Genomic DNA, 27131 nt, shown 5'->3' on the forward strand with positions numbered 1-27131 from the left:
GCACAGATTTGTTTTTTCAGACTCGTATTGCAATATATTCCACCACTGGGCTTTTGAAGTGCAGTCAAATTTTTTTTTTCTCCTTTAAGCTGAAGACCATTTTGTTTGATCTTGAATTTCAGAACCAATCTTTCATGGTTTTACTACATGTGATCTGGCATTTCACCATCAGCTGTAGTTGCTAGGTTTTTGATTTCAGCTTATATAGCTAGGGCTCTGGAAAGATTTGCTGATGTAAAGATGCTACTACAGACATTTATGTGGAGTGATTTTTTAAAGACTTTTTTTTTTTTTCTCTCTCTCTTTGAATTTCCATTGAAATGTATTTTTTGGAAGACCCAGCTAAATACTTAAGGATTGTAAATATTGGGACAGTTCTGAGGTGTTAAAATATGATAATCCAGCCAGCTTTTATGTAAGCTCACAACCAAGGTTAGTAAGGAAAAGGAAATTTTAATCTGTTTTTGCTATGCCCTGTACTGAACTACTGTACTGACATGTTGCACACACTCACTGTGGGAGCTGAGGCAGTTGTGTTACTTCAACTACCATAATTTTCTGGCTCTGCAATGTGATAGAAGTTTTGTTATTCTGAAAGCACCTGGACAGTAGTAAGCTGGACCTATTACAGTGCAGCTGTGTTGAAGTAAAAAGACCCAGCAGTTGAAGAACACTGCAGCAGCTGCACGAAATCTTTCTGTTTGGAGGTACCTTAAAAAGTTTATTCCATTTGTCCAACTCTCAACTGCTTTGTTATAAACAGGAAATGAAACACTGTTAATTCTGTGAACTTGAATACGGTCGCAAAGAACATTGTGCTCAGTAGCTCACATCTACAGTGAATGTTTCATTTCAGAGAATGATTCACTTGAGGCCCTCACTCTTCAGCATAGCTCAGTTTTATTCTTTTCTATAATTCAGATAAATATGTATGTCTATATGGGGAATACATGATGGCTGGTGATACATATTCATTGGTGGTAAAGTCACAAGGAAATGACTACAAATATACAACTACTCTTACCTGCAGGCTTGTACAGTCTTTATACAGAAATATAAAATTCTGTATTCAATGTAATATGTACATTCAGATTTGGAAACATATGTGACTACTTACAGAAAAACAGGCAAACCTGTTAGCTTGGATCTAAATTCAAGCTTTCTCAATCTGGAAGCTCACATTTAAACTTCTTAAAAGTTTAAGGATTTTTAGGTCCGTGCTTGTAAAAAAAAAAAAGCTTTATTTATGATGTGGCAGCACGGCTAAGTATTCTGGTGGTTACTTCACAACGAAGTTTGTAGATGGTCATTAAGTTAAAATTAAGTCACCTGCTTTGGGATACCCAGAATTGCTGCAGTTATACCTCCTCCAGTCTTCTACAAGAACAACATTTTTGACAGCAGAAATCAGTATATCTCCATGGAAGACAACTGGGCTCTGTGTATGTGTTTGTAACAGCTAACAAAACCGCCTTCTGAGTCACTATTTACTTGGTGATTTCAGTCCTTTTGTGCATACACTGACAGAGAAGCCCCCCAGTCTTAAGAGAATTCAAATAACTTGGATAATTCTGGTCAAGAGATTATTAGCAGAGGTTCCTTTAAAGTGTTCCTCAATGAAACAACAGCTCTCCTTAAGTCTCCAGCTAACCATATCTTTTTACTTTTCAATTTGAGTTAACATTTAGAAGGAGACAAAAAGCAGATATGCACAAAGTTGAATTCAATCATTTTCCCTTCAACTGTCACGACATTTTCATGGAACACTTCTCCTCTCTCATCAGTACCAGCACAAGTCAAAATGAGCTGCACAAGTCAAAATGAGCTACGCAATTCAAACGGAATATTATACATATGAAGATGTTTTTTTTCTTTATGAAGATGTCTTTTTATGTGTGAATCATTACTATGTAAGTTATAATAAAAGGAAGAATATAGATCTGTTTATAAGATTAATGTGAGAGCAACTGAAAAATAACGATCATAGGTGCTAGAGAGCGTGGAACGGTTGCTTCACTTGTTTGTGCTGAGCCTGCTGCTGTGGGTCCCCTGGATATCTCCTGAACCCTCCTGTGGTAACTGCAATATTATTACCTCTATTGATGACACCGGTGTAACATATACACAGCCATATCTTGTGGTTATATAAAAAGAGAAAAACAACACTAAAGCTGCTGTGGTTCATTCTGTTGTAATCAAGGAGTTATTTGATGCACTAACTCAAAGGTTGCAGTCAATTGTAGAAAAGGGCTTTTCAGACAGAGGGCTCTGAAAAACTTACATTCACCCAAAACAGCTTATAAAGGATAACTGTGCACTTTAAAGCTAAAAATAATGGAAATCACAAATACTAGCTTAATAGCAACTATGTAATTAGTGCTGTCTGATCATATGTCCACTGTAGGAGAAAGTTCAGACCATCTGAGGCACCTGAAGCTGCACAAGTCCATGGGACCTGATGAGATGCATCTGCAGGTCCCGAGGGAACTGGCGGATGAAGTGGCTCAGCCACTACCCATCATACTTGAGAAGTTGTGGCAGTCCACTGAAGCTGCCTTGGCAAAGGGGAAACATAACCCCCATTTTGAAAAAGGGAAAAAAGGAAGACCCGGGGAACTACAGGCCAGTCAGTCTCACCTCTGTGCCCAGCAAGATCATGGAATGGATCCTCCTGGAAACTCTGTTGGGGCACATGGAAAATAAGGAGGTGACTGGTGACAGCCAGCATGGGTCTACTAAGGGCAAATGGCTCCTGACAAACTCGGAGGACTTCTACGATGGGGTTACAGTGTTGGTGGGTAAGGGAAGAGTGTCCTGGGCTGCACCCAGAGCAGTGTGGGCAGCAGGGCGAGGGAGGGGATTCTCCCCCTCTGCTCTCGTGAGACCCCCCTGCAGGGCTGGGTCCAGCTCTGGGGCCCCCAGTGTAAGACAGACAGGAACCTGTTGGAGCGGGTCCAGAGGAGGCCACGAAGGTGCTCGGGGGGCTGGAGCACCCCCCTGTGAGGACGGGCTGAGAGCTGGGGGGTTCAGCTGGAGGAGAGAAGGCTCCGGGGAGAGCTTAGAGCGGCCCCCCAGGGCTGGAAGGGGCTGCGGGAAAGGGGGGAGGGACTCTGGATCAGGGGGTGTGGGGATGGGACAAGGGGTAACGGTTTTAAACTGACAGAGGGGAGATTTAGATCAGACCTAAGGCAGAAATTCCTCCCTGTGAGGGGGGGGAGGCCCTGGCACAGGCTGCCCAGAGCAGCTGTGGCTGCCCCCTCCCTGGCAGGGTTCAAGGCCAGGTTGGACGGGGCTTTGGGCAACCTGGGCTGGTGGAAGGTGGCCCTGCCCGGGACAGGGGGTTGGGACTAGGTGATCTTTAAGGTCCCTTCCAACCCAAACCTTTCTGTGGTATCAGAAATCACCCATCTACAAGCAGGCTCATAAGCACTAACAAAGAGCAAACAGCTGAAGTAGCGTGTGAAAGATTTAAATTATTTAAGCTACCTCTCTAATATACAGTAATACATCTAAATCATGAAATTTGCTGTTAAAAACTGAAGTATATTTTTAATTGAAGAGGGATACACTTTCATTAGGATATAAAAGAAATTTAAAGCTCATTTCTAGAAGCTGCTAATTATGCTGACCCTGATACAGAACTTGCTTAATTTTAAGCATGTGAAAGATACAGTGAAATGAAGAGATTACTAACATGCCTCAAGTTAAAATCATTCTCATTAGTCTTTCTGGATGGGAGTCAGAACACTAATTCTCAAATCCTGAGGATTGTACTTCACTTTTAATCTTTAAACATAGTATCAATTCAGATTAAATGATCTAAAAGCAGCCAAATTGTTATTAGTGAAACTAAAATACCTTTCAAAAGCTTACAGTAAATGGTTTTTAGTTATCTGGAAAACATGGACCGTTCCTCATTTACACAGAGTTACTTTTTTATGGTGTTCTGATTGAAAAGAGATGGAAATTACATTTACAAACATTAAAAATCTTTTTATAGTCCCTAAATTATGTAAGAGACCTCATCAGAAATGGGAGTCTGGCTTCACATTCATCATATGGTCGCATAAAACCCCCACAGTTTGTAAACTTTGGAAGATACTGAATTAAACTATTATTAATTCAGTATCAATTACAGTATGCGCACAATTAAATGCTACGGTGTTCTTACTATTTTGTATGAATTTGGAAACACTATTTGGTAGCCAATATACAAATCATCCATCAGTACAGAAAAGACAACAGATGCTGGGCTATTTTTGTTGTTTAAACCCATATAAAATTCCATTTTGCGTGGAATCAGGTCGCTAGATATTCTCTTTGAAATAACAAAGACTCAGATTCTCTTCTCACTTAACGTGAGGTTGGTTTTCTATATCGTAAGATTAATCATGCTTATTAATCATTACTAATCATTATTAATTATGCTTAATAGTTGACTATTAAAGATGGGAAAGAAAGCTGAAAAGCTCGATGGTACCTTCATGTTTACAATTTCTGGAAGTGCACACACTGTGATGAAAAATCTTACATGATTTATTTAAAACACAGTCAAAGACTGACCTGTTCAATAGCAGCAGGAATTCCTAAATGGAACCAGAAGACCGTGGAGATCAGATAAGATGATGGGACCAATATGCTGTTTCATGAGGTGTTATATCATTTTTGGTACTAAACAGATGGGTTTCATTATCTAAGGAAACTAATAAAATCACTTTTCATTCTGCTGTAGACTCAATTTTGGTTTATGACCCGTACATAAAATTTGAAATAGGATCTATAAATGGAAGATAACAAGTACCTGACTTTTTTAGTCTGAAAATCATGTCTCCTATGGTATAGAAATACATTCATCGGCAAGTCTTCATTTTCTATCCTAAAAATGATTCTGTAGTCTCGTTTTGTATAGTCAAACAGCTGCCATACCCATTGCCAGCTATGAATATATACTTGGCTCCAGAGGCAAATCATATCTCCAAAATTAAATGCAAGCAGAGATCTGATCATTCCTCTCTAGCTACTTGTCGTGAACCATCATTTTTCAAGTCTGAGGTTAAAACGTTGAGACCTCATCTTCACTTGCATGGTGGTTGCTGATTTCAAAACAGTGAATTGCACTGACCTAAAAGAAACATGCTCTTCAGAGATGTGCACTATCAAATATACATGGGAGCAATTTTCAAGGGAATTTTAAGGGAGTGAATGTGTCTGCTGCCACTGATGCTTTTTGGCAGATTTACTGCAGTATGCAGTTTTCTTCAGTCCCTCTTGGTCTTGGGTCATGGTTGCCCCTGAGCAACTGTGCATCAGCCCTATTGTCCCTGCAGCGATCTGTCCTCTGCCCCGGCACTCTGCATGGCTTACTAATCAGAGCAGGACGCAAATAAGGACAGCAATAATGTTTAAAACTGCTCAGACCTGCAAACACTTAACGGAGCTTCATGATTCAGAGAAAAGTCATTTTCTGCTTTGAATGAGTTCAGCTAAAGGTCCAAGGTCTGTTACAGGAAATGTTCTGATGAGGGTACGAAAGTATCTCAAAAGGTTTGAGGAATCATCTGTAAAAGAAAGCGTCAGGCAATCTCGATAGTGAGGTTGCTATGTGCTGCTCCTCTAATCGAAAGCATTTTAAATACTACTGACCAGCGAGATTTCATACAAAAATAAAATTGTTTTGATCCCTATCAAGGCTTTCCTACAGCCTCTTACTTCCCTTCTTCACTGTTTCACAGTCAAGTTCTCTCTTACCTCTGATTCTTTGTAATAGCGCTCAGGGATTTCATCGCTGGCAATATCAATAAAGCAGACTTCTCGCTCCAGATCTTTAGCTTCTTTGTCAAAAATCTGCAAGAGGTAAAGAAATTCAACACTGTAACACAACAACACCCTTACAAAATCCACCTGGAACAACGGTTACAAGCAATTTCAATGACTTGTGCAACACAATGTGTTTTAGGTTTGTGCCTGGACAGCTTCTGATGTAAGATGGTGAAGTTTTTGCAGGGACACAGTCACATTCTCTGGCCTACTGCAGACATCAAAGGGAAGAAAATGGGTGTTCTCAAGATCATACATAAGCAAGGTGTTCCTAAGCAAGATTAACAACAGCTTGAATGAATTATGCCACAGACTTTTTTGGGAACAATCTGCTATGTCAGATGAAGAGACGGTGGACTGTTAAATATAAAAATAAATATAATTGTGCTCAGCACTTACTGCTTACACCACTGTCCTCCCTTGCACTTTCTGGAATGGAGACTTCAGTCACAAACAGTAAAGTCAGTAACTAGGATTAGTTTTACTGTGTTCTCTAATCTTTGAACTAGATTCCATCACGGTGTGAACAACCTGGCTTTCTGGACCCTGGGTGTTCCCAGGGGCAATTCTCTAGGGACAGTAATGAAACACAGGTGTTCTCTGTGAACTAGTCAGGCTAAGTTGCTGTTATAATAAGAATCAAATTTTTGATTGAGCTGCCCTCAGTGGAACCTGGAAACTTCCATTATCCATTTGTGCACACATGGAGCTTATTTTCATTTCAATCCTTTCGAACCTGGTTTTGAACACCAAGTTTCTTGCTCCGTGCAAAGCAAATGATGGGTATATTTTGAAAACGCAGGTCATTTGCATCTGCAGCATAGTATACTTCTGGGCCTGTGTCCATAATTTAATTATTTAGGCATCTTAGTGACCCACATGCACGTGACTTATGCTATGTCTACAATAGATTTCTACTCATGATTCTGGGACTTGGAAATCATGACATGTTAAGAGGCTATCATGATTTATTGCCATAAAATTTGGGGAAGTTGTGCATCCACCGTGAAGATCAGTAACAAACTGACGATGTGTTTTTTCCTTTGTGGGGCAATGTTCTATAGCTAAGATTTCCAGGAAGCATAAATATTTTTGTTTTTTGTTTTTTTTTTTTTTTTTTTTAAATAAATGTAGTGAATGCTCTGTTAATTTAATTTCATTTAATCCTAGAGGAACAGTTAAAAATACAAAACACCAGCAACTATTCAGTAACAAGAATGCTACTTTATTATTTCTGAAAGAAATGCAGCTGCCCATTTAAAGCATTCAAAGTGAGCGATGGACTACAGTGAACAAGTACACCAGCTGGTAAGAAGAATATTGCTCAGGAAATCCTAATTCAAATAAATGAAAAGCTGAAGTTTGACTCGACAGTTTTAACTTGTCTTGGGAGTTAACAGTACTGGAATAACACTGAATACTTATGGAACTGGAGATAGTATGTCAACATGTCTGAAACTGCAGAAGAACAGAACAAAGGGAAATGCCAGTCTGTTTTTATTTTGTGCGCTTATTTTCCTTGTCCAGTCGTTGCTTTGCAAAAATTTATGTTGATTATTTGAACAAATTTGAGCTGAGAGGTTCTTCCCCTGTAGTGCTCTTTCTTAGAATTGGTGTACATTTTTTTTTAGTAACTGTTATGTTTTATATCTATAACATAGGTTGCATTTTGTAAGCTTCCTCGCTTACTTTTTTTCCTAAATAAATTCAGATATACAGGGCAGTGCCTTGATGAAATCAGTTGAACTATTTCTGGAACAAGATGCATTTCACCATAATCTCTGAGATTTAAATAAAATAATGAACATTTCTCCTAAATGGACATTACCAGGTCAGCTGAGGCTCTGAATCAGTATATGGTTTAAGTACAAGCCTAATAAATTTAAGCACATGCATATCTCTGCACATTTGCAAGGACCTAAATTGGGAATATTACCCAATATCTTATCTGAAGAAATCTGCCCTACTCTTGTCAGAGGCTTGATCCACATATTGCACCTCTAAGTAACATAGTTTAAAATTCTTTTTTCTCTCTTTAAAATGCTTTGACAGAAGTGGGGATGACAGATGCCTTTGCCAATCTGTCAAAACTGGGAGGAATTTTTCAACCATTTCATCTATACCTTATTTGCTGCTTAGGCTATCTCTGACCATTTCCTCCATTCCAAAAGTTTGTTGAATGACATTCTCGTTTCCCTTTGCTGGCAGAAGTTGTTGTCTAATCATTTATGCTTTTCCCCTTCTTAGACTGTCCTCACAAGATTTGCAGATAGAGATTTAATCTTCTCATTCTATCAGCAGTAGAAAATAAGAAGTCATTAGAGAACAAGACTGATTTCTTTCTTAGCTCTCATTCTGTTATTGCCTCTCCTAGCCACATAATCTGGGATTTTCTTAAAACCTGTAGGGAGGATGGGTTTATTGCATTTGTGATCAAAGAGACTAGAGAAATTTAAAAGTTTTAAAGGAAGAGATTAAAGGCCACGAAAAGAAGCATAAGGCTCCCAATCTGTGCAACTGTATTTGCAAATGTGCAGAAAATGAATGGTGAGAACAATCTGTATTCTTAAGAAGATGATGTAGAAAGGCAGAATATTAAATATTATATTGGAAAGAGCTGGACAGGCTTTGCATTTGGAAGCCAAGTGATTAATTGAGAATGAAATACACAATGAAATGGAAAGCAAAGAGTAACATTCAGGCTAAAATGTCCTTTTTGATATGGGTTTTGTTTGTTGGGGTTTTTTTTTTGGCAGGGGGTGTGTGTGACAGCTTTTTTTACAACAGAAAAACATTTATATGCTTTCACTTTCTAAGAGGAATGAAAACTCCTTGTTATTTAGACTAATTCACCCACAGAATGACAAAAAGTAGAAGAAAGGTTTTAATTGGGTCATGATTATACAATGGTTGATAGTTTCTTTTGGGGAAAATTGATCAGATGATTCTAATACCTCAGGAAAAAAAGATCATACAGGATACTGCAGAAATGTAAGTGCTGGTGGATTTAAATTTCTTTCCTTTGTTTTCCTCACGACCTACAATGACATATCTTAGCACATACTGTGCTACTGACTTCTCTCTTCCTTGTAGCCAAAGCCGGAACAGAAAGTCAGGCTATGAGATGATGGTAAGTTAACAACAATTTTAATACCTTTTTTCCTACAAGCCCCTTTCCCATTTTATTTTTTTGTCTTCTGTCTTCAGACTAAGTTGCTGCCTTCAACCTCATTCAGATGTAGCTAATCCAAAATTTAACTTTTACGGCCAATTATCACAGCTAACCTGGTTTGGATATAAATAGTATAAAGCCAGACTCTGCTGAATCCATTGATTACATTCTCACTGGCAAACTCCTCACTCATCTACACTACTAGGACTCAGAGGGACAAATCTGTGCTTGTTTGGCTTGGCTTTGTTTCATAATATATGATTCTGTCTTGTGATGTTTTTATTCTATCATTGAGAGCAAGGAAGGTATTCAAGGGATTACCAGCTGGAAGGTTGTTCGTTTCTGTCTTCAGAACAAAAGGGTTTTTTTTTACCAGCCTAGATACAAGGAGTTTGTGGTCAGAAGGCTGTAATAAGGCAGCACTTGAAACACTAATACAACCAGGACATAAGATTTCCTGTGGAAACAGTTAAATAACAGGTCAACTCAGAAATAAAGACAAGGTGCTGGAGATGAAAGTGATAAGGCAACCTATATAGAAAATGAAATACTATAAACAAACACGTTTAAAAGTGGGTGTGCTTTTTTCTGGGAGCTATTTTTTCTGTCCCTCATGAGGCTTCGGGTGAGAGAAGATCTCTATGGTTTTTTGTTATTTTAGATCCAGATAGCCAGCCATTGCTGAGAAATGCAGCTAAGGCAGAGAAATGAAACAGCTAAGAGCTAAAAGATTTTTTTCAAAAAAAGCACAGCACTCCTAAATTAATTACAAGCAGGTAATACGGTAGCAAGCATGATTATTATCCCACGTGCTAAGCAATTAGACACCTGTGCCCATCTAGAAACTTAAGCCAAACTGACTACATTGTTCAATGTACAACACATAAATGTAATTTATTGAGATGAGAATTTCTATTATAAATCAAATTTTCTCTTCTGTTAAATCCTTCTTGGTGTTAATATCTATGCCTGAAAGCATTGTTATTCCCTCTCTGCCTCCGCGTTTTCCCTGCCCTGCCAACAAAGCCAACAGGCATCCCAACAAACTTAAATCTTGACTTGCGTTAGCTGAACATCAGAAGATGACATCTTAGTGGGATAGGCAGGCTATGACATGAATGGCATGACAAAAATATCTTTAAACATTAGAATTTGAAATTAGATTTATCTCTGCCTTTCTGTTACATTGATTCATTCATTGCCATCGAGCTTCAAGAAAATAGAAAAAATAGGCAGCTAGAAGAGCCCCCAAGCTTAAATGCACACATACAGTATATATGCTTCATTTTTCATTCAAATATCGGTATTTCACTGAAGCTTTTGGGTTTTCTCTGTATTTTCTCCCATTCCTGAAATGCAGTCTAGATATGCAACTTGCAGGTATTGAACAATCTGTATGATGACGAGCACCTTCTGTGAGTAGAATACATACGTATCCATCATTTGTGGGATGGTTTAAATCTAGATTTCATAGTATGTGAAAGTTAGAGGTATAATTGCAGCAAGGACTGCAAGAATAATCTTTTTTTTTTTTATTATTATTTAAAAGGTAAAATCTGGCACAAAACCTAGTCTCCACCTTGAAATTCTGATCTCCTTAGATTGCCATCGTCAGAACTACTGGCTAGTCTCTAATTTATTATTACAGCATCCTTTAGTAGGGTGTGTCATCTGGTCCATTGACTCTCATTTTTCTGAAGGAAAATTTGGTCTAAAATAAAAGAACACCCACTCAGAACTTGATCTATGGAGTTTTAGTCAGTGTATAACTTTTCAGTAAGTCATGTTCCAACCTCAGTTACCCCCAAAGACCGTTAACTTGCTTTTGAGATTTACTTGGGCAAAGATTACAGGAGTTGACCAATTTCAAACCTGTTCACTGGCTAAAACTATTTATGTGGACTCACATAATTGGGAGCAATTCTTCTATGGAAAAAGACTGAATCTCTCTCTGAGAGTGGTAAATTTGGCTCACTGAACAGCATGGGAATATCACTGTCTGCTGCAGCGTGGAAGAGGCAGTTACATATTTATCAGCAGCCTTACTCCCTGCTCCTTTTAATCTCCATGTCACGACTCCTCTATTATTCCGTCTCTTAGAAAATACCTCATTTACATTTGTACTTTCTGAACATAAAAATGTATTTTTATGTAATTATGTCAAAGTAGCTATGCTTCCAAGACCATAATACACCATCAATAATATTTACTGAGATTAGTTTTTTTAAAGTCACATCTATTTCAAATGCTAGATTTACTAATTAACTTCAGTAGTTCGTTTAGAAAAATCAAGAAGTAGAGGCACAACCATGTTACTTGTTCACACCCTCTGTCAGTATGGGCCTTATCTTATGTTCTGCAATAGCCATATGGGCTTTGGACATAGTATTTGTAGTTATGTTAACAAAAAGAGAGCTCTTCACACAGAAGGCATTTCAGGCTAACCTCTCCACTTGTTTGCCTCTATGTTTTGAGACTTATTAGAGGGGGAAGCTTCACAAAATCAAGATTTTTCATTACAAATTATACAGGAGACAAACGTATACTCAAGACTATCATCCAGAAAAAGTCCAGGTGCAAAAATCATCCCTAAAAGTGACCCTAGCTTTGATTTTGACATATTTTGCAGTGATGCCTAGCTCACCTTTCGACAATTTACAGAATGATATCCTGTAGTGCGATGAGGCTAAGCCAGGGCACAGCTGAATCCATTTCAGCTGAAATCAGTGTTTCATGGCAGTTTCCTTAAATAGTGAATTTACATTTAATTTACATGTGCCATACTGAAGTTTGTTACAACCTAGTTCCATGTTACTAAGACAGGAGACAAAAATAGGGGAAAAAAACACCCTAAAACCAGCAAAACTAGAAACTGTTTTTCTTCTTAGCTGGCCATACATTTTTACAATTTTACTTTATTTTACTTTAGTCAAATGTTTCCCAACCAACACTCCAGAAATACACACTAAGGATGAAGCATGATGAAAGATCCAATACTGTATACTTGGTCACTTGTAGGGCTGCAGAAATGGAACTCCCTGTCAGGAAAGGATTTTCTAACTTTAAATGATGGCATTGCAATTTACTTAGGTTGCATATCAAATAATATCTGCTTTTAGCTGGCTGGTTTTAGCGTGCTCAAGCTATTAATGTGTCAAATGATACTGGCGTTAATTTATAACTATATGGAATACAGAACTACCTCTTGTTTTCATCTGACAAACGGTTATTCTGAGCCATGCATTTTCAACACTATATTATATTTGAAAGACAAGAAACAGAAACATGTTGATAATATATTTTTCTCTTGATTGACAAAGTATTAGTGTTGTAGCCCTGATGACTTTATCAGCATTACCAAGACATGCATTTACAAAAACTTGCTCAATGCTACCCATAATTTGTTATCTTGAAATATAACTCTGCCTCAAAACCTTTACCCCATGCCTTCACGACCCTTAGGAATAATGTTATTCTTGCTAATAAATATCATGGCCCTTTAACAAAGAGAAAAATTATGCTATTTTAAGATCTTGCATGCTATTCTGTAATAAACAGGATCCAGCCATTGAGTTTTCCAGAGCAAAATGTTATGCTACAAAGAGCAAGGCACTGTAACTTTTACATACAGTGAATTTCCACTATTGACAAATATTGGATTATTTTTACAAGCTGTACTTTTTGACTTCCCCCAGATGCTATCAGATGGCAAAAATTCACTGCCCAAATATCAGCAGAAATTAATTCTGTGACTAAAAGCCAAAACAAAACACCAGAAAGCAGTCAAACATAATGATCCTCCTGCAACAAACAGGAAAATTGAAATGTCTCTGGGATTCAGTGATTTGCTTCAACAGTGGCTGCCTTCCCTTTACCTTTCCTCTACCTTCAGCTACAGACTGCTTTTTAGAAATTTTCACCAGGACTAGACTGTGGCATGCAAGAACAGACAGGGAGCTGCAGTGCCTGAGATCACTGTGCATTGATTACAGTATCTACTAGAGCCATGTGGTGGATCCTTTGTAACCAGCAGAAAGCCTAAGATGGGAGACATCTGAGAGCAATACACTACTTAGAATAAAATTAGCCTTATGTGGCATAAATGCTGGACAGTCAATAGACTACTAAAAGAAAATATCTGCCCAAATAAAAAAAAAAAAAAAAAAAAAAGAGGTTAACAAAGTCTGCTCATGGAAACCACAGACTAAGCATTTAAGTAACTTGTACCACTCCTGCCTTGTGATTTCTGACCATTTCATTAATTAGATAACCTTAAGAATTCTCCTATTTAAGTTATAGTTTTAATATTCAAAATATAGACTTTGGGTATCTATATTGAAAGTACCTAATTGCTAATTTTTCTTATGGGAAAAAAAAAAAAGTGTACCCTGCGTGATTAATATCCCCTTTTATAGCTTGTCTGTGTTCACTGAAGCTGCCTCTCGTAGGCACCTGCACCTCCCTCTTCCCAGCAGTTCCCTCTGCAACCTTGACTTACGTAAGCAGCTGAAGATGCGAAAGGGAAGCAATATTTTCACGTACTCTACAGATACCACCTACAGTGTCATTTACATTTTACAAAACATTCTAATTTTTAGAAATTCCATTTTGTCATTTAAAAGTAAAATAAAAATAAAATTCCTCTTTAAACTAAGTTTACTTTTTAAAAGACCCATAAGAGGAAACACTGAATGGCCTGACTCATTGGTCTAGCTTCTAACACTATTAATGAAGCTGTAAAGCTGCAGCATAGCAGTGACAATATTTGATGTACAAACATGTTCACCCAGCATGTTGCCATGCGAACATCTAGATGCAGTACAGTAAAAATCAGCTGCACTGTAGCACTAGAAACCACAACTGGATGGATTTATGGTGCTGCACGACTACCATCTACACAATGTTTTATCTAAATAAACGGGCCATTTATTGTCCATTGTTCTTTCTGGCAATTTTTGTATTTGTGCAAATCAAGTGCAAACTTTAATAGATCAGAACAATAGTGCTTTAAGCACATTTAAAATAGGTTAAAATTATGATAAAGTCTAAGACATAGAAAAATCAAGTTCCAAAGCAGGTATCATTATCTTTCACTAGTTTCTTCTATTGTGACAACTGGGAAGAAAAATTAGGAGGACTTTTGCATCAAGATATACTGCAGTAATTAGGTAGAAGTTTACCAGACAATGCAACATGTTAAATAAAATAATTCTAATAACATGCTACCGTGCTAAATGACAAAAGGAACCTGAGAGAGTTTATATTGCTTCCACTAATCAATGGAATTAGCTTTAGTATCCTTACATCTAATCATTGCTTTTCACAATCAATATCTACTTTATTAGATATCATGGAAATGAAGAATAGACCAGATTCAAATATTTCAAAAAACTTGTATGATCTCAAAAAATATATCTAGAAATAGTTCAGTTAAAGTCAGACATGCATTATTGTCCTCAGCACTGTAATATTAATATTCATTCAGTATATTTTGCATTACAACTGCAAAATTTACAGAAGTATTTTTGGATTAATTATTTGTTCGTCAGCCAAGGTTGATAGTTGCAATAAAGAAAAATACAGTGTATCCATAGAAATCTATAAAAATGAATGCTATGTTTCCTGTTGTTTTCTGAACAGGCAAACATAGGGAAATTTAATCTAAACTATTCTGATATGAAGTAGAAATACACTTCACATTTTCCTAAGTGAGGTTTAAGCCTACCCATTGAGTAACAGAAAGATCAACTCTTGGTCCTAGTTCCAAGGTGTTTGGTTTAACAGAAGTCTCTCCACAGGCTCAATCACGTCTCCGTATTTACTAACCTTCCAGCATTTCAGTGCTGTACCAGCCACATCTGCATCCCTGGATCAACAGCAAAAAATATAGATCTTCCTTTGGTTTATTGTGTTCACACTAGTGAATAGCATAGCTCTCAGAATTACAAAAATCATGGAAATAAGGGTTGGAGTGCAGCCCTCTAATTCAGGTTCTCTTTCTCCCTCTCAGTTCAAGTAAGGGTCAATTAAATCTGTTAATCTTGGTAAATACTTGCCTAGTTTGTGACTCAGGTACTGCAATATAAAGGCAATATCATATTATCCCACTGGCACTGGTAAAAATTACATTTGAAGTGCTGGATGCAAGCAGAGTAGGGATTTTTTTGGTTTACATAATCTGAGTATCCTACCTCTGTGTTACTTTCATCTTAAATTCACTGGCTGGGTACTATTCAGGGCTTGATTCATAGTATTTTAGCCACAAAGCTGACACGGAGAAAAAAAAAAAAAAGATAATTCACTGATTAAATAGCTTCATTTTTTCCTCTGTTAGGCATCAGTACAGAACGTGTCTTCTCACTGCTGACATTATAATGTACCAGAAAACTAGTGTGAACCTTCCCAAACCCAAAGGTGTGGGCTTGCTCTGAATTAAAGTACTGCCAAAAAACAGAAGTGAACATTAAAAAGTGCATAACTTACATAATGCTCATATAGTTGATAATGTAATACACTTTTTTTTTCTCCCTCTCACTGATCTGGCTTAGACTAGCAGTGACTGAAAGTTGTTGGTATCTGGTGGCTAATACATGATCTGTGTCATGTTCCCATTGGGAAAGTGTCTGTATGCCAAAAGCATTATTCAAAATTATACCTTGTTCTTTTACATGTAATTATTCTGCCATGAGCAGTGCAACAGCTGTCAGCCTTATTAACACAGAGGCCCAAGGCGGTGAGGGAAATGCCTCCCATCTGGAGAACAGATCACTTTAACCTTAACAAGCCTGCTAGAGGGACACCCCTGGAAACTGAAAGGCTCTATGTTTCAGGCTCCTTAAAATCTGCTTTACTGCCTTCTTCTTCCTCAATAATTAGTTTAAGCACTGCTTCATCGGTCTTTGTATTACAGATCAATTTTCCAGATATTTTAACCTGTATTTCATGCCTACAAGAAACTTCTTCCCATAAATCTAAAAAAAAAAAAAAAAAAAAAAGACTGTTTAAAGCACACCAAAATGAAACTTAGAGAAACATATTTGTGTGTCAATCCAAGGGTTGAATCTTCACATGCCTGGCTTTATCGAACATTATTCTTCTCTTGCAAGTTGTATGACTCTGCTTTGCTCCCTGTCAGGGCTACAAGGTCTGACTGACCTCCCGCCTTCTATTCCTGAGCATCTCCCGATCAGCAAGCTGCTGGCAACTCACTCCCACCTTTCCTCTAGAGAGGATTTTGAACAGTTAATTTTACTTCTTATCTCTAAACTCTAATTCGGAGAATTTTTTAACTTTTGGTAAGTGATTGCCAAAAGCATCACCTCAGTAGCCCAGCCATTGTTCTCTTGAAGTTGTTTACTGAGATCTCTCATGTCTGACCATTGTTTAGTTTCCTGTTTGCTCTTCCTAACAGCTCCTTTGAATTCAACCCCCTTTACTAAGAAAGAATAACAAGAATAACGTGAAACAGATAAAGTGGAATACAATTACACAAAAAAAAAGAGTAATCTATTCTATACTCTCCATAAATGTTCATCAGGACTAAATTCACATATGTAAATTATGTTGTGTTTAGAGAAGTAACAAATAGAATGTGAGATGCAGAAGGGAAGTTGTGTACATCGGTGGGGTCCTTCCATCTCATGGTGCTTTAGAGGTAACTACTCTGCAAGCTGACAAGCTGCTAAAGAACAGGAAACCCACATAGGTGCAGAGATACAAGCCTGATTAGGCCTTCTTCCCAGACAGAAAGAACTACAACCCCTAGATACAGACCGGGATTAACTAAAAGGGTTAAATCAAATCTTGCAAAAGCCATCATACTTACACTGTCATTGCTTCCTTTGTTGTCCTCGTATTTTGTCTCTATATGAATGGAGAATTTAGGCAAAAATGAACACTGCAACAAAAGAAAAATATGTTTGACATAAAAAATGTGCCTTGCTTCATCAGCTGACATATTCAGTACATCCTGTTTGGTGTCAGCTTTTTTATTTTTTCAGATTACTTCAAGAAAAAGAGTAAATGTACACAGAACATAAGACAGGTTTTTATGATTCTGGAGGTACGTAGAGATTCTATTTAAAAGCTGAATACTATAATGAAGATATAAATAAATTAGTTTAAGTATTCTGGAATAACTAGATACAATAGTTTTCATGCTCAATATGCATAGAAGTACAAATGTCCTGAATGTCTTGTTATAAATTCAGTTCACTAAGATCTTGAGAGCAACTAGATATTTGTCATCAGAGATTAGTCCACCCCCCCATATAAAAAATCCAAGGACACTTCACTAGCTGCAGGTGCTAACCAAACAGACAACAATACTTTGATGTGTGAGGGCTTTTTGAAATGTTCAGTGAGAAATGAATTTGAGCATAATTTCCTATTAATGAAATTAAGATGGATTATGAGCTGCTGTGGAAATTCCTTTATACTAAACCCAAATCAGCCTTTAGATAGTAAAGCAAGAAAATTAAGAATGCACAGATGTTTTTCTACTAAAGATAAAGTTTCTGTATTTTACATGGAAATAAATTTATTTTTCTGTGGATTGCTTAATTTAGTTGGCTTATCAAGGCTAGAATTCATAATACTAGGCAACATAATTTCAGTGGAAAAAATATTTCAAATTTCTTTAGCATTTCACAGTTCTTTCAAAACAGCTTTTCAGATAGGCAGATAGAGTAGCTGTCTAACTAACTATGAAGGGTACTAGTTCAGCATCTTTACTATTAGTCATCAAGTCTTTTCTTGCATTAACTGCCAGTGAAACTGAAGTGCCAGTTCCTTGTATGATGCATCACTAATACCCGATGGCAAAGTGTCTTTGTAAAGACCATGACTACTTAATGTGCTGTACATACAGATTATACAATGAGGACATTATGATGCCTCAGTGTTCACAGTGCTGTCGGTCCAAGTTTGGACTTGATAAAATTTGGAGAGTTCTTCTAAGGGAGGGGCTGATGACTAAGAAAAGAGATGATTTAGAAGGCCAGCTGTAGTGCAACAAAATTGAAATGAGAAGACCGCTCCTCTGAGACTGCAGAAAATGTATTCGTGATTCCATGGATATCACCCAACAAGTCCTTGTTCAATCTTCTTCTGGTCACAGGATACCTAGCATTCACTAAGCACATCTAGAATCAGTCCTTGTTGAAAAAAATGAGAGAGTTTTGCCAGAATAAAGTTCTGGTGCCATGGAAGGTTTCTGGTCAAACTGTCTTGCCATTACCATAATGAAATACTCCCATGTAACATGCTGGTGCTGCAATATGCCCAGGCTGCACAGGCTTCTCTTCAGATCTTACAATTGTTTTGCCTTTTATTAAAGATTTCTGTGGAGTAGTACATTTATGAATTCCAATCCAATCTGAACTGTGACTAGCTCTCAGCTATGCAACTTGTTCATTGAGTGAATATGTGGGAGGCAAAAAACAAATAATCAAAATCAGCAGTATGTAGAGTGCAGGATGGGGCAAGTTCAATTACAGATCTGCTAGCTCCTATCACTTACATTTTATGGGCAATTAAACATTTCCTATGTATACATCTCAGGAAGTGCTGGCTGAAAATATACAATATTTATAAGCAGTCTGTCAGAACTGGGGATCTTGTAACACAAATTAACACACAAAAAAAATATCCAGATATTCTCCCAATTGAGGTTTCACTATGTATCTCAGTATGTTGCTCCTATTCTGGCAGACATCCAAAGGCATCTGCAAACAAAAGCCTTGGCAAACAGTAGGCACTACAGGAAAAAAAGTTGGGAGGAAAAAAAAAGAAAAAGAAAAGCAAAGATTTTTCATAAGGCTCTAATTTGTATCTTCAAAATTAACTAAAAGGTGGAATGAACATCCTTGAACTATGTTAATGTTAGCTGGAAGAGGAGATCAATAGAAGGGATTGATTAGAACAATTCTATAATCAAATGTTCCTAGAGTAAGAAAAGTTATATATGTGACGTTATAAAAAAACATGGGGAGTGACACAGGGATGCCAGCATGTCCTAAACAGTATCTGATGTTGCTCAGAGGATTCATATTCAAACACCATAAACTGATATTCTAGTTGTTTTCCATATTTGTAGGAGAACATGGAGGGTTGAGAAGTAAATTACTACTGGAGGTGGATTATGAAAAGCAGATTTAAAAAAATGTATAACCTAACAACAGACATCATCTACTGCAGTTTTTAGAGCTTTTGGAAGATAACTACATTGGTGCTAGGCTGGTAAAAACATGGGTTATTGATCTCAAAAATTTAGTACATGGCAGCCCTTGTATTTTACAACGATGTATAACTACAGGGGTCACAGTCCAGGTGTACAGAGATCTTTGCTGACAACAACCTAGTGGGAAAGCATCCTTGAGGAAAGGAGAGGAGACTGCCAGTGAATATTTTGTGTTATCAGCAGTTATTAGTCCTGCTTACTTAATGCAGTAACTGGTACTGCACTACTGAGGACACAACGCTTCAGTCTGAATAACAGCTTTTAGAAACATCCTCCCTGAAAATGGTAGAGATGTATGTCATACTAGCTACAGTCTACTAATTGTTTAGAACAGTTATTAGGAAAACAGAGTTTACTAGCATCGTGTCTGCTTATTTCAAGGTTACTGCTCTCAGCCATGTTTTATTTACATGTTAGTGTGTTAAATATCTGCCCTCTTAATCTGAGGACCAAAATTTCTTTGCTACACAATTAAACAACATCAACACTCCCTAAATAAAATCTAGTAATTGATAAAAACAGAAACCAGAATGACGTCAGTGATCTGTTACTAGTGGAAGGGTCATCAAGGCTGTAACGCTGAGCAGGCTGAGTATCTAGGTCAGAGCTTTGTGAGTTTGCAAACTTTTAAGTTACACAGTCTGAGTGTAGTTTGTTGGAACCCTCAGTGGCTATGGAAAGTGCTCTGACTATGCTGACCTCAACGGTGCAGTTCTCTCAGCTCTTTTAAGTAGCAGAGGGACCACCACAGGACTTGGTGCTGCTCTCACAGTCCTGCTCTCAGGTTTGAAAACTCCATTGGCAGAAGAAACTTCAGTACAGCATCTTCCACGTTCACAGCTAATACAAAGCTAACACCCTTATGAAAGCAGTTCCTCATCCCTGGTTCTGACTAAAGTATCTTTACCTTTGATTTAACTATAGAAATTCAGGAGTGGTTGGATGGAGTACATTTTTCAGTACACAACAACTTTTAAAAAAAATTAAAATAGTTGCTTTTAGGTCACAGTTTCAGGTACAGTGGAGGATAAAAATGCAAAATATGAAAAACCTGTGTGCTGTTTGATTTGAAGGACGGCTACAATTTCAGCGGAAATTTTGAATAAAGCCAAACGCCAGATTTCCCTTTTACCTTGCTATTAAAAAATATCTACTATTTTCAATCACTGTCTGGAGTTTACCAGCAATGAGTCAGATCATGATACTTTGAAATGCAGCCATTTCATATATTGAACTTGAGGCTGCATTAGGCTGCCTGTAGCAGTTCAGCAAGCTACTGCTTGAATCTAGTTGTTGTTTCTTGTGACCCAGAATCTCAACTAATTAAAAAAAGAGATCCTCTAATCTTGTATTTCAAAAAAGAAACATTAAGAAAAGACTAAGGATCTTCAGAGTGTTATACAAGAAGAACTGTAAATGCCATTTACCTCAAGCCACCCCATTAGAGAGCAGAAAGTCATTTTCTGCACAAAGCTATCAAAAGTCACCCTCCCTATGTATTTAGCATAAAAGCGAGGACTGTAACTATCTAATTTGAAATTATAAATGGTAACAGGAGTTTACCTCAAATTAAAACTAAAATTCACCAAAAAGTGCTCCATTGCAAATATATCTCTCAAAACCTCAACTGACTGGAACCACTGGTTTAGCAGCCATGGGGGGTCTCACTGGCTTTCAGGAACACTTAGCAGGGTCCAAATTTTGAACATTTCACAGAATGTGTCTCATGATTCATCAGCTGCACTCTGACTAATTGGCAGAGGGCTCTGGCAGAACCAGAAAACTGTTTATGCATCATTCAAAAGACTTTATTATTCATCATGAAAAAAAGTTGTTGATTTTTTGTTTCCCCCCTCCTTAAGCGGCTGCATATTTACTTAGCCGGGGATTAAAAGTGTTATGCAACATCAGAATCAAACTTGGGAGTGAATGGTAGGTAATAAACCTCTTAGTAGATTTTTTTTTTTTTTTTAAAAGCACCACTCCCTTTCTCCTCTGCCTCCCCTGGGCGCGTGTTCTTCCAGCACAAACCTGGCAGCCGATCGATACACTGAGCACGCACAGGAATGCACAGGGCACTGTTTCCAGTTTTCCATTTCACTATCTCTACAGCTTGCAAGGCTCCTCTTTGAAAAAAAAAAAAAAAAAAAAAAGCAGCAAATAGAATCTTTAACTTGAAATTAGACTGAAATCCTACATAATAGAACAAAATCTTCAGAGGTCTATTGTCTTCAATGATAAGGTTTCTCTGTGTGTAGCTCTCAAAGGAGGTGTCTTTTATACCGTCACCTCCAGATTTTGTAGATGTGTTATAAAGTCCTGAAAAATTTGTTATGAATCCACTACACCTGTGACATTCAAAAACAAGTAAGGAGAATATTCTATTTGTTTGTTTTCTTAAAACTTTCTATATTTGGCACCCCTTTTGGGAGAACCAGGAGAGTTTTAAGGGTACTCAAGAGAGTAACCAGTGTCTGTAATAGTAATTAGCACACAGAAGCATGGGTATTTCCAGATTAAAATAAAGTGAAATGAAAGCAGCATATGGAAAACACAGACCGCAGTTGTTTTCAATTCACTACAGATAACCTCTTGAAAAATGAAAGGCCTATTTTTAGCATGATGATTGATTAGTGTTGCCATAGCAATAAGCAACACTTGCAGGAACAGGGTAGAACCTAAGTGTGCCAAAACACTTGCCAAAGTCTTAAAGAGACAGTCAAACACATACGGTGTTTTACAATTGTTTTGTGGAAAAGACTGTAAAAATAACCTTTGCATAGTAATTACACCCAAGCTGGGTGCAGGAATTACTACAGTCAACAGTAAATATGGTGGACAGAGGGTAACTGAGGAAGGTTTCTTTACCCTCTGTAACCTGCTTTCTATGAGCGAGTGCTATTTCATCAATACCATTTTAGATATTTTCATTTTCCATTTGGTTTCTTTCTGCAGAATGTTCAAAGAACAGCTAGAGACCTCATCACTGCACTTCTGCTCCTTGTGAATATTAATCCACAATCTTTCAGAGGTATTTTTGTACAGTAAAAAATAATCCCACTTTTTTTTTTTTTTTTTTTCCAAGCAGCAGAAGCACATTCCCCTAAATCTTAACATAAAAGCTTGGAGAGGGAGTCATGACATGTAAATGTTCTCTCTGATCTCCCACCACTTCTCAGACTGAGGATTTTTTTTTTGTTAATATGGTCATATATATATTATTTTGGCAACACTGGTGGAACTGAATTCTTTACAGAGCAATCTCCAATGGAGTCTAGAGGTAAAGAACACAGTAACTACTACAATGAGGTGAGACTGGCCAAGCAAAATTAGATTTTTTTAATAGAGTAACTTTTAGATAGCACATCCTTTGCATTCAAAGGTTTTGGGCACTGTTTTGGTAGTCAGTGGGTAACAACACCATTTCTTTATTGAAGATCAAAAACCTGGAAAAGACAAATGGAGTCCCTACTTCTACTTAACAGACAAAGGGGAAGTGGGGTAATGGAAGGGCCCCAGGCTTACTCGGGCAGAAGGGAATGCCCAGCACAGCAAAGGGCAAGGAGGGAAAGCAGGCAGACACACAGACACCAGCTCTGGAGCAATACTGGGCATTTATAAACAAGAAGAATGGATGGAATGGGAGGAGGGATGCAACATGGGCAACTGCCAATGGCAAGGACAGAACAGAGACCTGGATGTGGAAGAAAAATCTAAATCACACATGGGTATAGATAAAACAGATGTCATCTCTACAGTTTATCTGCAAGAAGATAATACAGTGATGTCTCTACAGCATATTTCAAATTACAGTATTTCCTTCAGCTATTTACAGGAAGAATAAAAACAGTTTCTTTAATTGAATATTCAAAGTTTTTTAAAAAATGGCCACCATGTTACTGACTACCTTCAGAAAACTCTGGACAGCAATGCATGTGAGCACACAGAGCTGCTGTGTGATGATACAGGTTACTTACTACACAAACTAGCATCAATCAGGATGACAAAGTTGGAAGAGAATAGACGGAAAGGGCTGGGCAGGGTGATGGCAGGATTTGGAAGATGTGACTCAATGAAAGGGAGGAGAATTTGGAAAACAAGATAAGCACCGGAAGGTGGCAAAGAGCAGAAAAAGTACTGTTGGGCAGAAAAAGAACAATGAAAAAAAGGGGCTTGAAAATAAGCGAGTTAAACTCTCATAAACAAGCTCAAAAAGAAAACCACTGTTTGTGTTTCATAAAATAACTTGAAGATGAAACAGTCGACTAACAAGTTGCCTCCACCCACTATGAAACTCAGCACTTATCTCTGTTTTGCCTTCCCTTAGGATCTCCTTTGATACACGGGAACAGTAACCTGTTTATTGAGGAAGAACAGAAGTGAGAAGCAGTGTGCCCAAGTGAAAAGGCCAGTCCCATGAGTCAGAGAGGGGTTTGGATTGCTTTATAATAAGCCACTGGTGGAAAAAGGGATTCTCCCAAGCAGCCTGATTTGCTCTGTTTCAACAAAATTAAGCTACTGAATGAGAATACAGGTTTTCAGCTTTCTAAAAATGTATTATTTGTTTCTTATAAATACTGCAAAGGTCCTTCCTTTTGCTAGAATCTCTAAAGGAACTAAGTATGTGTTTTGCTAGAGTAATGTCACCAGGTAACCTGTCTTCTAGGTTGGAGGGTGAGAGGGGAGGAACTTTGGTAGAACTTTGTATTAGGCTCTAACCCTGCAATACAGATTCTGTTGCATCTCTAATGCAGACTCTTCATATACTCAAGCCGGAGAAAAGTTTGTGCACTGAAGACTGATGGGTTTCATCCAAATTTCAAGCACTCGTAATCAGATAAAGAGAACACAGGAAAAAAACTCTACAGATTGCTTGCAATGTTTATCTGAAACAACTTTTTTTCCCCCTTCAAGTCATCTCATCATAAAAATAACAATTACAAAAACATTCCTTCCAGATAATTTACTTCATGGATGAATTTACTTCATGAACTGGCAGCTGAGTAAGTGAAGGACAAAACATGTCTGTTCTCAAAAGTAATCAGAAACCAGCAGGTCAATAATGGAACATTTAGCAACTATCACTCTGGGGCCTTGACATATACCAGATGAAATAATTTTATTTGCCTCAGCCATTTGCTGTAGAAAAATCAGTGTCATTGTGATATATCTTCAAAGGAATCATTGACGCCTGCTTTCTGTTCCATAACTGTTTTTCATAAATATTCTGAATTTATACCCTATTCCTAAATTAATTTGAGAAATTGGCAGGTTGAAAGAATATGCTTCCTCCTTGCAGAGAGTAAACCATGCCATTTTTAGTGGGTTTTTTGCTTTATTTGTGAAACTAACAATTGGCCCTAAATTATGCATTAAAAAAGTTTTCCAGCTGTTTTTAAATTTCAGCCCCAGAATTTAAATATTACTAAGAACTCTGAAGCTGTTCAGATCAGACAGCAAAACTGTTTGAAATGATCCCTGGTAAAAACTAGAACTGCACCGTCAAACTCAGACGAGTTTGCTTCAATTCTGTTTGTATTTTTCCTAGCCTCTTTGTACTCCAACTTGATAGCTAAACTTCGTTAGGCTCAGTTTCCATGCACTTTGGTCATAGGAATTTTTTCTGCCATGGTTTAGTCACCACACATTCATGATCTGATTATTTGTTTGCCTCTCTCTGTCCAGAATCTCAGCTGTCACTTGAACAGGTCAAATGGATATTTGCTCTGTGCTGCTTATTGTCTATCAATATCCTAGCACAGGTAAGGAAACTTAGTTCTGTGCAATCCTTTTTCATTTGGTTTGCAATACAGGTTTGCTTTCTAGTTAATTATTTCTAATCTAGCTGGACAACCTCAGAAAGAAAAATAAGAAAGGCTCCTGAAAGTTCAGTCATTCTTGTCCACAAATCTAAGAATAGCATGAATATTTTACACTAAAGATACGTATTTGCAAATGGTGTGATAAGCTGGCACATAAGGATTTGTTGAGAGCTGCAAGGCATCTTTTCTCCATCCTCCAAGTGAAAAAGGCTCCAGCATGTGATTAGCAAAGGAATTCTTTCTAAAAGTCAGCAGCTCACAACACCCGTTGCCCAAGAGCATGTGTAACTTGACAGGAGGCACTCACCACTACCAAAGTCCTGCAATCGCTCGCAGAGCACAATCCCTAGGAGTTCCTTCTACAGGGCTCCATTTCAGCTGGATCCCAAACAGAGTATCTCAAATTTATGAGCCTAAGATCAACCTAACTGCAATATTAAGTGTATTTATAAATAAAAATCAAACATTTATCTTGTCAGGCTTCTAATGACAAGATCAAAACCAAAGCAACTCCTGTTCTAAGTTCAAGAGACTTTCTCAGATACAGTCCTGAAGTAATGCCCCAGCCGCTCAAGCAAGGGTTTGAACTTTGGCAGAGTATCTTACTCTCTAAATAGTACCCCCAAATCTGGATGACTTCCTTTGGCTTCAGCTTCGAAAGTATTTTTTCTACTTCCTCCTCCCTCTCAATGTCAGCAGGAAGCTTGCAAGGATTAGCTCAAGCTTTGGTAGAGCATTTCTTGGGACATTACCCACGTCTCATCTTCCTGATAGGAAGTCTTTTGTATTGCAGTTTTAATGGGGCCCTCCTCCACAAATAGCATAGTGTACATTTTAAAATGCTCTCCTGACATTACAGTATTTCACATATTACAGACCACAAAAGCATCACTTGTGAAATAGTTCTGTTAAGCTCATTACCTTAAGTGTGTCATTTGCTTTACATATTATTAATATGGTTGTCGAGACTTGGTAGTAGACCTGCTGTTTGCTGTCAAATTTAGGAGTCTGCAGTGTAACAAACACCGTTCCTTAAAGTAGATGCCACCATAACCGGACCCACATTATAGAGTGACATGACTAACACCATGACATGCTAACTTCCATTCCTGTTTTCATGCATCCAATCACTCTTGGCTTTTTATACTACCGTTGCAGAGAACAATATTCTGGAAATTATTTTCAATGCCTGCTGAGCTTTTCTTAGAAGATGTCCTAATTTCAGGTCCTTAAGAAGGTCATATTTATGAAATCCATAATATTTCACCGGAAAACCAGACTGAGGAAATTACTCTGCATCGTATTTCTGAATGCTAGCATATGTGCTTGAATGCAATTTCTCAACAGCCTTCATATTTTACAACTGAAAAACCTTAAAACTATCAGCAAGAATCAGTCTGTTGTTCATGTCCTCTTCCAAATCACTAACATGCACTGAAATAACACTACTGAGCCTTTAAGGTCCTTGCTCTTTATTTAGAGTGGAACTTCGAGGTTAAGTAAGGTGTGAACACACTATATAGCAGTATGTACTTGATAAGACTGTGCTTTATCTATCCAGATATTGGCCTGCCTTTAGAATCAGTCTTCCTTGAAATGAGGCTAAATTTAATTCTTAGGATGTCCCATAGACCCTCTGAAGGGAATCTACTATCTTTAAGAAAAGGGTTTCCAAGCTGTCTTACATATTTTGGGCAATGTCTGTGGGTTTATTATTTCTTTCAGAATTCTCTAATGAATACAGAAGATCAAAAATTTAGAGAAATATTCCAGACGAGGACAGGAATTATTCCCAGTGGTATATTTAACATTTTTGTTCTAGATTCAACAGTTTGAGGCAAAGGCACTTTCTCTATTTCCCTTGAAGATAATTTCATAGTTTATCAGCTCCATTAAAATATATTTTAGATTTTTGTCTTAAGTACAGTTCCCTTAATCTCATCCCAATATTTCTAGTTCTGTTTCCTTGCACCATGGTGAGTAATTAGTCCCCAACTCCCATAGGCAGTTATACTGTCACTTAGTGACTGTTTTGCCTACCTTCTACATTTGTAGACCAATTTAATTTTTCTTTACAAGT

At 37.6% G+C, this 27131-nt stretch overlaps 1 protein-coding gene across 1 annotated transcript in view; it reads right to left on the reverse strand.

Annotated features, from left to right (window-relative positions):
- PITPNC1 (phosphatidylinositol transfer protein cytoplasmic 1) overlaps positions 1 to 27131 on the reverse strand; it is an 85112-nt gene that overhangs the window by 13141 nt on the left and 44840 nt on the right. The window contains exons 5-6 of the mRNA XM_074922451.1: positions 16815 to 16886; positions 5749 to 5844 (exon numbers count right to left, since the gene is read on the reverse strand). Coding sequence (XP_074778552.1) covers positions 5749 to 5844; positions 16815 to 16886 — 168 coding nt within the window. The remainder of the gene's footprint in view (positions 1 to 5748; positions 5845 to 16814; positions 16887 to 27131) is intronic.

This window comes from Athene noctua, chromosome 18, assembly GCF_965140245.1.
Source record: "Athene noctua chromosome 18, bAthNoc1.hap1.1, whole genome shotgun sequence".
Lineage (NCBI taxonomy): Eukaryota > Metazoa > Chordata > Aves > Strigiformes > Strigidae > Athene > Athene noctua.